This window comes from Heterocephalus glaber, unplaced genomic scaffold (assembly GCF_053883595.1).
Source record: "Heterocephalus glaber isolate CG9 unplaced genomic scaffold, H.glaber_assembly_v1.0 deba00001463, whole genome shotgun sequence".
NCBI lineage: Eukaryota > Metazoa > Chordata > Mammalia > Rodentia > Bathyergidae > Heterocephalus > Heterocephalus glaber.
Window position 1 is genome coordinate 6,054,185 of NW_028258310.1, and position 11,598 is coordinate 6,065,782.

At 40.0% G+C, this 11,598-nt stretch overlaps 1 protein-coding gene across 5 annotated transcripts; it reads left to right on the forward strand.

Annotated features, from left to right (window-relative positions):
• Positions 1 to 471: 471 nt before the first annotated feature.
• Ctxn3 (cortexin 3) lies at positions 472 to 11,375 on the forward strand. 5 transcript variants are annotated; one of them, XR_015438824.1, is made up of 5 exons: positions 472 to 583; positions 1,486 to 1,594; positions 1,725 to 2,324; positions 6,299 to 6,378; positions 10,211 to 11,375. XR_015438824.1 is itself a non-coding variant. In XM_087180559.1 (3 exons), the coding sequence occupies exon 3, from the start codon at positions 10,310 to 10,312 to the stop codon at positions 10,553 to 10,555; it is 246 nt and encodes an 81-aa protein (XP_087036685.1). In that variant the 5' UTR covers positions 2,137 to 2,324; positions 6,299 to 6,378; positions 10,211 to 10,309; the 3' UTR covers positions 10,556 to 10,733. The 5 variants fall into 5 exon arrangements, 2 of the variants coding, with proteins under 2 accessions (XP_087036686.1, XP_087036685.1); XR_015438822.1 differs by lacking the exon at positions 472 to 583 and adding an exon at positions 628 to 761; XR_015438823.1 differs by lacking the exon at positions 472 to 583 and adding an exon at positions 1,167 to 1,289.
• The last annotated feature ends 223 nt before the right edge of the window (positions 11,376 to 11,598 follow it).

The window sequence follows — 11,598 nt, forward strand, 5'->3', positions numbered from 1 at the left end:
ATTCAGTGAAGAGCTAATAAAGATTATTAAAGACTAAAGACATAGGACCTACAATGTAAGATTCAAATGGAATTTTATAAATCCTTATTCTTTGTTTCAGAATTCACGATGATTCATGCAATGTAGCTTCATAGGGGGGAGGTAGGGTTGATTCGTATAATTGAGATTATAATTGTCTTCTAAAAGAAATATTCAAACTTGCCTCCAAGTATAACACAAGATCTTCATCAAATATTCTTTTGTTTATCTATCTCAGCTTCCATGGGAGGAAAGAGCATTCTGACAAAATGTTGTGGTGGTTAATAACTAGCTTTCTGCCGCAAGAACAGAAAGAAAAGAAATGCGCCAACCCATTTGTACTGTGTAAGCAGTAGAGAAGTTAGTTTAAACAGAAGTTGATACAGGGGACTATAGAATCTACTTCCCTGTGGAGTTTAAAAATAGGCCAGGCACTCATCCCTTTAACAGGAGAAGGCTTCGGCCTGTGGAGTAGCTGGAGGACAGCCCCTGGCCCTCTCAGGCTCTCTTCCACCTCTCAGAGTCTACAGGCTGAAACAATGTCTGAGGAGGCCTCTTTGGCAGGGTGAGCCAGAGTCATGCAGGTTTATTTCTGACTACACTACTTTCTGACCACATGGAATGTGGTATATAAGTGAGGGTGGGATCAGAATGTTCCCTGTACCACACTCCATTGGCATTGCCAAGACAGGCTCTGCCCTCTACCAGAACATTTTGGCCTGCTGGAATCCCAAAAGACACCAGTTAGTATTTAATGATGGTGTTTTCTGGAGTGTGTGTGTGTTTGTGTGTGTGTGTGTGCGCGCGTGCACGCATGTGCACATGTGTGCATTCATGCATCCATGTGTGTTTGTGTGTGTGTTTATGTGAAAATAGTGTAAGTAAAACTCTCTGGAGAGAGAATTCAGTTAAAAATCAGGAAAACGTATGGGGAAGCTTCTTTTTTTGTTGTTGTTTTGAAGTTAGATTCTAACATAAGGCATTGGATTCTAATGTTAGATTCTAATGCTTAGCATTTGGTTTTTAAGAACCTTTGTGGGTTCTGAGGCCTGTGTAGGATTGTGGCCTGTTATTTGCAGATGAGGTTTTCTTCTAGGAGATGAGCTATGTCCCAGTCTCCTAGAGCTGCGCTGTGCTGGCCGGTTCCTCACAAGGGCTGAGGAGGCAGCAGAGTTGACAGGCACAGAGGTGGCTTTAAATATCACACACCCCATCATTTGGTGGGTGGGTGTGTTGTTGCTAACTATGCTTACATTTCATCAAAGAAAGTGGTGAGTTGCCAAAAACAAGGATGTTCCAATCTTAAGGATTAAGCTGAATTCTTTCTAGAGAAGCATTTTTTTAGGAAAAGAGTTTTATCCTAAAATATTTTCAAATTTATTTAAGCATTATATCCAAGGAAAGAAATTTAAATATTATGTCATGCAATTAGAGTCTGTAGATGAGAACAACTCTCTCTCTCCACAGAAGTCCATCTTCTTACTCATCGGGTGGTCTCAGGTGACCTCTATGGGCTAGGGACCTGACAAGACCACCATTATACTGGCTGACCAAAGGGACACCAGACCTGGAAACTGTGAGTACAGAAAATTTACAAATAGGTGGTGAAAATACAATTTGTTTTTTTATTTAGAATGTGGTTTCTTCCTTGGCCCCCATAAATGCTGCTTTTCTAAAAGGTCACTTTAGTTTTCTTTACCCCCCAGATGCTGAGTTGATACCCTTCCCAACAAGACTTTTCATGGACTGAGTTGGCCTGAAGGTCACAGACCACCACCAGTATGGAGGACGCTTGCTGCAGGTGCTAATTGACATCCTCAAAGAAGAATAGTGTCAACAATCAATAAAGCAGACAGAGCACTGGTAGATTTATGGCTTTGATTTTGAAAAGGTGTGGGAATTCCCAGTGATGTTTTCCCCTGTACTCCTTTTGAATGTTAATGCTTTATTGAAGATGATTTCAGACACACTGCTAGGATACTGCCTCTACTCACTGAAGCAGAATCCTCTGAAGAGTTGCTGAGGCAGAACTGAAATCATGGCTCGCCTCAAAGCAGCAGCTGTATTGGCCACTAATGGTGCCTCACACAGAAAGACGGTGCTCCTTTAACTCGGAGTTTTAATGGGAAGTTTCTAAGCCTGAAACAACAGCTTTAGATCCGGGGTGTGCCATCAGCTGCTCACAGCCACCACTGTCTACTGCTTTAACACAGCGTGGTCAGGAAGAATGGAAACTAAAGAGGCTTCTAACTACCTGTAACTGTTCCACCAGGAAATGGATCAAGTGTTTGTTCAGCCAGATCCAGGTACTTGACCCTAACTGCATCTTTGATGGGCTAATTAATTAGATGTTTTTCTGTAACTTTACAATTTATGCATGAGCAATAATCATATAGCTGTCTTTGGGTCCAAGCTCTGAATTTAAATTTAGCTGTTAAAGTCTAATTAAACAGCTGCCAGGGAAAGTTAACATGAGGGGATAAAATGCAATAATGCCTTTATTTTTAAAGCATGCTTGAGTTTATTATGGTACTGATATTGGATAAAGATGTAGAAATACAGGGTTTTTTTCTTTTCTAAGCTGCAGTAAATTATTCTTGGAAGCTGTTTGCCTACTACAGTTTTCTTTTTCCATTTACCTAAACCACCCAAGGTTGTAAAAGGTAACAAGGATGTTTTGATTTGTTTATAAAGGATCAGAATTTAACAACTCCTAATGAGAGTGCTGACTATCCCTTGCTGAGAAGCAGTGTGCAGCATGAGCCTTTCAAGGTGTCTGCAAGCAGTCTTTTCACTATGAAACACAAAAAGAAAGAGACAGAAAACCAGGGGGAACTGTACCCTTTACTATTTGAAATTAAAAGTCCCAGTTTGTTAGTGGTGAGTTTCTTTGGACAGCACCACTTATGCCCGGCACTCTCGTTGTGCTTCTCTGATCTCATTTGGGCTGCATGAAGCCCTCTCCCCGCAGGTCCCTTTAAAACTCTCCAAGCAGGTGTTAGGAGGAAGATAAAGATAACGATGAAATACAGCTGAGGTTGGAATTCAGGCTGAAGAGGAAGATTGCCCAGTGACCCAGAGGTGACAAGCAGCAGTGAGTTAAGAAGGACAAAGTCCAAACCCAAACCCAGGCAGCCGTGTCTACAGGCTGACTTTGCAAGGATGACCAGAGAGAACAGACCTCCTGGTGCAGCAGTAGGGGCTGGAACTGCTGCATGGAACTGCCTGTTGAAATTCAGAGCTGACCACTCTCTCATGTGTTAAAAATTATGCTTTGTGGTCTTTCTAGTAGTGTCTATTTTTTGAGAGTGAAAAACAATATCCACCATTAGACATTCTGTGAATTTGGAATCATCAAGGCTATTATATTAGAACAGTAGGACTTTATTTGGAAAAAAATATAGATATTTCCATGTATTTATGTGAGCCAAAAAAAAGGGAGTGGGTGGGAGGATTTAAGATGTATGAAGCACTTAGAAAAAGGCAGGAAATCTTTACCTGAAGTTCTTGGCCTCTCACAAATTCTTTGAATTTATATGAAACATTTTGTATATTTGTATTAACATCCTGGAATGCAAGTTATTGTTTCCTGGGGTAATACGAAGAATTTCCAAAAGATTCATAAGGGAAAAACTTTTGCTTGTGGTGATTTGATCATTTAGATAACGAGGTAGCTTTTGAAAAGAGTTCACAGTTGTTGGGGGAGATGTATATAGGGTCACCTGGGAGGTTTGCACATCTAGAAGGGTGGGATGGACCTGGAGAGACTCCAGTTCTACAAACAGGAATGCAGTACAAGCTTCCTTTATCTCAAAAAGTGAAGAGTGATTCTATTTAGCCCCAGTCTTGGGATGTGCATTACTGCACTAACGGCAAGTGGAGTTATCATCTCCATAGTCAGCTTCAGAACAATGCAGCACTTTGGGGAAGTTTGTCTTTACCAGTTTCTGCAAATGCAGCCCTGCCTAGCTGGCCAGTTCCTTTCCTGTTAGTCTACAAATTAGTCCCATCAGTCTGCCAGGTAAATATAAATAAAGTACACAGGGTGCCTTTGCAGGGCAAAGTGTTCTATCAACTTAAATTAGACAAGCCCATGAGTGTTCTTGCTCAATGGATAGGCTGTTTTTACACCCACTTTTAATAACATGTCAAGTCATGTATTTAGGTTCCTAGCCTAGAAGGTTTAAAAATTAGGTACAGTAATTATGTGGTTTAGGAGTACTTAAAATACAAACAACATTGCTTAACTGTACCCTACATGTCATTCACCCAGAGGGGTGAGGAATTTCAAGTCATTCCAGCATACCAGAGAAAAACTCAGGATACTATCTTTAAGGGGTAAAAATGAATGCTATACTTTTTCTTTTTCTTTTTTTTTTTTTTTGGTACCGGGGATTGAACTCAGGTCCTTGCTCTTGCAAGGCAGGCAGCAGAACCATTGAGCTAAATCCCCAGCCCTGAATGCTCTACTTTTGATAACTGATTTTTATGATTCTGGCCAATTTATTTATACATTTTCTTTTTGTGTGTGTGCTTAATTGTACAAAAAAAAATTGAAATAATTCTCACTTTGCCCAAAAATGAAGAAAGGGAAAACACTCCTTCATCACCAGTCATTTATCAAACCTCCACTGTGCTAGGTGGGCTACACATAGCTGCACCCACTCTGCTGGGATCACTGCAGCTCATTCCAGGAGAGGGGTACCATGAAGATAAGGTGGTAGAATCAAGTGTCTGTGTTCCCAAGAACAATGTGCCTAATGCATGTAATTGATTCTGTTGCTGTCACTTTAGAAAGAAGAAAAGAAATCTGTCATTTTGTTGGTATATTTTTTTCATAAAAAGTATTTCTCCTTTCTGTGAAATTGTGTAATGAGATGCAAATAAAATAAAATGTCCCAAGAAACATACATATTGATATTATAGTTTGCATTTCAGACATTGGGATTCAGCATATTTTAAATAGCTGCCTTCCCTCACCACCCCCCTCAAAAAAACCCAGATGAAGTAAGAAAGGACTGACTTCTTCAATAGAAGGGTAACTGCTCACCTCTGACTGATTTTCGTATTTTGAACTCCACTCATTAGCACTGAGGCCAAGGAAAATTTAAAGGGCCAAATAATTCATGGCTTTTCGATTCATGAGCTCTGTGCCTATTACATGTCATTATAGCTTGGACTAGCTGTGATTCTTTGAAACAAGATCTATTTCTAACACAATGATCTGACATGACAGTTGGGCTAAATGACAATTTTTTTTTTGGTACCGGGGATCGAACTCGGGTCCTTGCACTTGTGCGGCAGGTGGCAAAACCACTGAGCTAAATCCCTGGCCCATAAATGACATATTTTTTCCTTATTTATATCAGTTAGATGGAACCCTAATTTTTAAATTCAGTTCCCTGGACTGTAAGGGGCTGAAGATTTGATTGAACCTCTACTCAAAGAGGCAATGGTCCCAGAATAGCAAGGAACTTCTGCAGGAGCTTGTTGTTTATTAAGGGGAAGGTGATAAACAATGTGGACATTTGTCCTGTTGTGATTGCTACCCAAGTAAGGTGAAGTCTGGAGACAGAGTAGGAAGGTTCCCATCCCTCAGAAGGAGAGATGTAGGACCCGACCAAGGAGGAGACCTTGGTGTTGCCCTGAAGTGGAGGGAGCAGACAGGAAGAGGAGTGGAGGAGAGCGTTATGAAGTGGGAACCTGGGGAGATCTTCAGACACAGCAGGGGTCAGAAGGAGCTGAGGGGTGGACAAAATGGAGACATTTTCAGGTGTCCCAGGACTCAGTCACATATATGTTTATTCTTACCAATACATTGGGCATTTTAGTGAAGATCAAATGTGATTTTATGCTTGTTGCTTTTTAAACTTATGAGGATAAATTAATATCTTAGAAAACGCCACTGTAAGTAAGTTCCACTTTGTGGTCCAAAATACATCAGAGATTCAGGGCCACAGTGGGCTGTGGACACAGGGGTAGACAGGCCTGCAGGAGGAGTAGTAAGATCTGGACTAGAAAGATGACTGGAATACAGAGTGTAGAAAGTATTGGTGAAGGAAGAGAATACTTTGAAAATTACTAAGGTGAGTGGCTAATGGTGTGAATGGCCATGGCTAAGATGTACTGCTCATAAGTGGCTTCAGGTGCTTCCTACTGTCAATATTGAAGAGCACAGAGAGCTTGCCTTGAGAAAAGGGATTGTATTATAATATTTTAATGGGATCTTTTCATTGAGATTTTCTTGGTCCAGTATTAAAATTAGACTTTATTTCCTGAGCACGCACAAATGGACTTGACAAAGGGAAGACACAGATGCACTGCGTGATGGGAAAAGCCAGTCAGGACTAAAATATTTCCGTGAGTAACTGCTTCTTCTTCATGCTTAAAATAACTGCCATTTGTTATTAGGAGGCCTGTGATGCTCATGTTCCAATCATTTGAAATACTTTGTTAGCCCAGATTCTACTGTTTGTCTAAAGATTTCATTATTCAGTTAAAAGTAATTATGAACATTTTCTAAGAATCATTTTTACCAAAGAAGGACATTGTACTTTAAGACAAACATTTAAAAAAATTTAGGTGTCTGACTATTTCTGCATTGTGGTAATGAAGTGATGAAATTTTTTCCTCTATTTTATAACTGATGCTTCCTTCAACTTAACCATGCAGCGGAGCTTTCAAAATTTGTAAATTATTTATTAGCTGATTAAAAGTTTAAAATCAAGCAGGATCTTCCAGGGACTTCAATCAGTCCTAAGCAAAATTGTGAAGTGGTTGGCATTTGTTTCTCAATCTCTTTATCCCCATATCCCTTTATAATCACCTTCTGAGCCTCTCATTTTTACCCACCATCTTTCTTTCCTCCCTTATGGCACCCATATCTGCCCCCATCCTTTTTAGCAGTCCCCCAGTTACCAGAAAGATCTTCCTTTTCTCTAACTACATTTCCCTCCTCTTTCAACTTCCTTTCTATCAGCCAAATTTCTCCATCTTTCAAGTGGGGACAGTCCTCACAGGTAAATTTCTGCTAAGATGCTAATATGTCCCTTTCCTTTGTAAAATACTGCAATTTAACAGAGGACTTTGATTACTGGATCCAAAGAAGTTATTTTAATAAGAACATGGACACCATGGTATGCCTGGAGAGGAAGGTTTACAAATCATCTCTATTTGCTCATCAATTTGTCATTTCTAAAAGAGCTTGATGATGAAGGGGTTCACTGTGTGTGTGTGTGTGTGTGTGTGTGTGTGTGTGTGTGTATTTCAGCAAGCCTCTCAAAATGTGTAGTCAGGTTGCAGAGAGAGTTAACCATACTTTCACCTCTTGACTTTGTGTATGTATGTGTGGTCGGGAGATCAAACTCAGGGCCTTGCGCATGCTATGTGAGTGCTCTAGCACTGAGCTGCATCCTCACCATCTCTTGACCTTTAATCAGAAAAGGGTGGTAAAATGAAAACTCATTTTAAAATCATCTTAATAGTTTTGATTCCTGTGGAGAAGCTGAGCCCCCGAAAAGGAAGATGTACCAGAGAGTGTGAATCAGAACAGTTTAGTCTCTTAGCTGGGGCTTCTGAGGTGTCTGTCCATCGCTGTAGCCCCTAAATGGATAGTATGTGGGCTCTCAGTCCTGAGCTATGGGTTAAGCCTAGGAAGTGTAAGATGTTGATCTAGGAGAAAAGGAGTGGCATTTTGCCTTGTATGGAGGAGGATCAGGAGGTTGCTTCTAGCTGTCAAGATGGCTGTCTTCAAGGGAGGCACTGGATAAAGGAAAGCTCTGCTAGTCATCCAGCTATGGCCCAGGGTCATTCTCACAGGTCCTAGGGCTTCCTTATGCAGTTCTTCCCTCTTTTCATTGGACGCCACAGATCCAGAAATCCTGATGTTGTATATTTATACACTTAATGGTCTTTGATTTTCCTACATTCTTTGTTGGGTTATGTATTGTTTTCAGAAAGAACTTTCTGGAAATGCATTCTTATGTCAGCACTGTTGAGAATAGACCAAACAAAGCGAGAAGAGGCCCTGTCTTTATTGGGCTGGAGAAAAACAGACACAGAAAGGGATTCCAGTAAACTAGCCAGAAAAGCCAGGGTCAAAGTGAACATGGTCCTATGGATGTGAACAGGAGGGATATGTCAGAGATGGTCAGGGTTTGCCTCCCTCCATCATCAGCTCTCCTTTGTGCCAGAATTGGAGAAATTTATAATTGGAATGATTAAGGCCAGTGTGAATATTTTTTGGTGGCTAGTCTGATGTCCCAAGAAAGCTCCATTAGAGGCAGTGGCCACACTTTCTGCTCCCTTCTCCCTACCTCCAGTGGGAATCAATACCCAAAGCTGAGAGGGTGCTTAGAAAGAAGCAAATTGAAACCAGACCCCACTCACCAGGTCTATATTCCTAAAGGCTTATTTATAAAAAATACAGTTAAATTGTATCCCAATCTTGCTTCAAAACAAATATGAATCATAAATGAATCTTGCAACTATTCTAGACCTTAAAAAAATTCAAGCTGAATGTGGTGGTTCGTGCTTATAATCCCAGCACTTTAAGAGGCTAAGGCAGGAGGATAGCAAGTTTCTTAGGAACTTAGTGAGAACCTGTCTCAAAACAAAAAATAAAAAAAGGCTGAGGAATATATGTACATTAGTGTGAATTCTCCAAATTTAGTTCTCAGTGCTAAAAAAAAAATCAGTGACAGGACTGCAAAAAGACCTATTAGCCTCAAATTGATAATACCTTCCTTCCAAATACTAGTTGTGATCACCCTTAGAAATTATGTTTTAAACTGATTTTTATAAACTTTAAAGTATCAACTCATATACTGTTATGATTGCTAATGCTGCACTGAAGGTAATGATTATAAATTAATTGAAGAAATGCTGTGTTGATACTTTATACTTGGCTGCTTACTTTTATTGAGCATAATTTATTTGGATCCATGATAATTTGTATAGGTAACTATTGCATTACATAATTTTCCTTACAAATTTATAATGACTTTTAATATGGTAATGTCTAATAGGTATACTTTCCTTTACCAAATTTGATTTAAGTTGATTTAGTTCAGCGTCTGTAGCTTTAAATGACCTCTGTATATCCTTTTGTCTTTAAAACAAGCAGTAATATTCAAATGCCTCAATTTTTCCACCAGTAAAATACAAATAGTGTTAAGTTGTCTTTTTCTTCTCTTTCTCTCTACCAAGTGGTCTGAAGTAGCAGGAAGCCACTGTTAAGAAAACTGTTCTTTTAAAAACATGCAGTTGATCAATTCCTTTTCCCTAGCTCAATTCTCTAGGTGCTTCCCTGGGTCAAGTATTGAACTTGGTCTTTGTTTTTGAAGAAGAAACAAAAAGCAGCAGTAACTTGATGATTCAGGAGCCTGAGATACCTCATTCTCCCTTGGCTCAGTCAACAGAAAAAAAAAGTAGAAGCAGTATAGCTACTTTAGTCAGGTCTTAAGTGAAGCAAAGCTTTGTTGCCCTTTCTCCTCTTCTTCTTTGTATGCCTTTCAATGGGTTTTTTTTATAGACATTCATCACTATCATTGCATCATGAGATAATGCAGACATTCCTAATGCATTTTTACAGCTTCCTGACCTCTTCAAGGTCCCAACCTCATTTAGCAATAAAATGGAGGCCACATCCTCCAGCCTAGAGCCGGAAGCCCTCTGAGAGAGTTTCCATACTGAGGATCTTTTATGGCCTGATTTTCTTTGCACTAGGCCTATATAGGTCTCTGCTTCTGTAGAGCCACTGTCAGACTGGCTAACACATGTCAAGTTTAGCCACAGTCCTGGCACATAGTGGTGCTCAGTGGTACCATTATGAGGAAGATGCGAGACTAATATAATTGAGGGAAGCCAGAGCAGACTTGGCAGAGAGGCTGGGCCTGGGTGTTAAGTTGACTGCACACCTCAAGGTCAACATTTCTTTGCCCATTTCTAATCTTTTGTATTATGCTTATATTCTCTGCCCATCCCTCCTGGCCCTGTTGGGCATTCTGAGGACAGTCTGGTTATTTCACACAAAAGTGAGATATTCTTCTTCATAATTATATAAAATAAAGTATCTCTGGTGAAAGTAAAATCTTATTTACAGATTTCTCTTCTCTGAAAAACATGACCATCAATCTAGAAAATAAATTGTGATTTGATAGTTATTCCTCTCCTTCCCTTTTTCTCCTTCAAGACAATTCAAGATCTCCAGGGTGCAGTCACTATGCTCTCACCAGACTGATGATGGAAGAAAAAGGAACCAGGATAGCCCATGCTCTGACAGACCTGGACAATGGATGGAGGACCGCCCACCCCTTCGCCCCTAGTGCCCCTTGGGAACGTGTCATCAGATTCTAGCATGTCTTTGGAGCAGAAAACAACATTTGTTTTTGTGATTCTGTTGTTTATTTTCTTGGGCATCCTCATCGTCAGGTGCTTCCGGATTCTTCTGGACCCATATCGGAGCATGCCAACCTCGACCTGGGCTGATGGGCTAGAAGGCCTGGAGAAAGGCCAATTCGACCATGCCCTTGCTTAGTGAGACAAAGAGACTCTCTTCCTGAGGAGAGGGAGTGGTTCATGCCTGGGCAAGCATTCCCTTTAGTTAATATTCTCAGCAAATCAAATTTTAACAATATCTGGCTCTAGGACCACTGTTATTCCATAAACAAAGAGTTGAATTTAGATGTTTTATTTGAGAATGCTGGAAATGAAAGTTTATATTACTAACCAAAAATAGGAAGGTTTAAATGTCTGTGTTTAGTCAATGAATGAATACTGTTGAGTGTCAGACTCTGAAATCAAGAGCAACAGCACTGATATAGACTTTGCTATGAAACAAAGCCTTACCTGACCTGGCCAGAGAGTTAAAGGCTAGAAAGGATCTGTTCTCAATCTGGTGACAAGACCAAGAAGAGCCTGCCTTGCTCCAATCATGCCTCTCCATTATTTATTTCAGAGACATCTGGGTCCTGGGCATAGTGAGGAAGATTTTTCTGAGAGGACCCAAAGTGGATACTTATCTTCTCCTAAAACAGGGAGCACTGGGAAGCAATGGAAGGCTTAGCAGAGATGGTTCTGTCCTTGGTAAATATGAGCAAAAAGAATATTTTAGTTTTCAAACAAAACTGAATTAGAAGGCTACAGCGTTTTCAAAATTGCTTACCAGGCCTAGTGCATTTTCTGTATTCACAGTAATATCATATATAGAAATAGCTACATATAACTTGAATTTCTTTATGTTAATGATTAAAATAGGTTACAAGTGCCGCTTCAAGTTGCTTTTATTTTTAGTAAAAAGCCAATTGTTTAGAGAATGATTACCTTTAGTCACCAAATAAAACTTTTCAAGAAACAGCAATGTTTCTTCTCATTTCGCCGAGATTAACATGTTGGTAGTGGTGTGTCATCTTGAATGCTGAGGCTTAACATTTTTCCAAGAGAAAGGAAAAAAAGCAAAGAGCATGAAAGGTCATAGAATTCATCCTTCTCCCATTTCACAAAGGGTTCCCGCAAATTGTCCCGAACAGATTAAAACCTGTTCTAAGCATTAAGTCCATCAATAAGGAAGATGTGAACCCC

What these genes read in the sequence shown, in the direction of transcription:
- Ctxn3 (XM_087180560.1), top strand. Translation starts at nt 10,310, where the DNA reads ATGGATGGAGGACCGCCCACCCCTTCGCCCCTAGTGCCCCTTGGGAAC.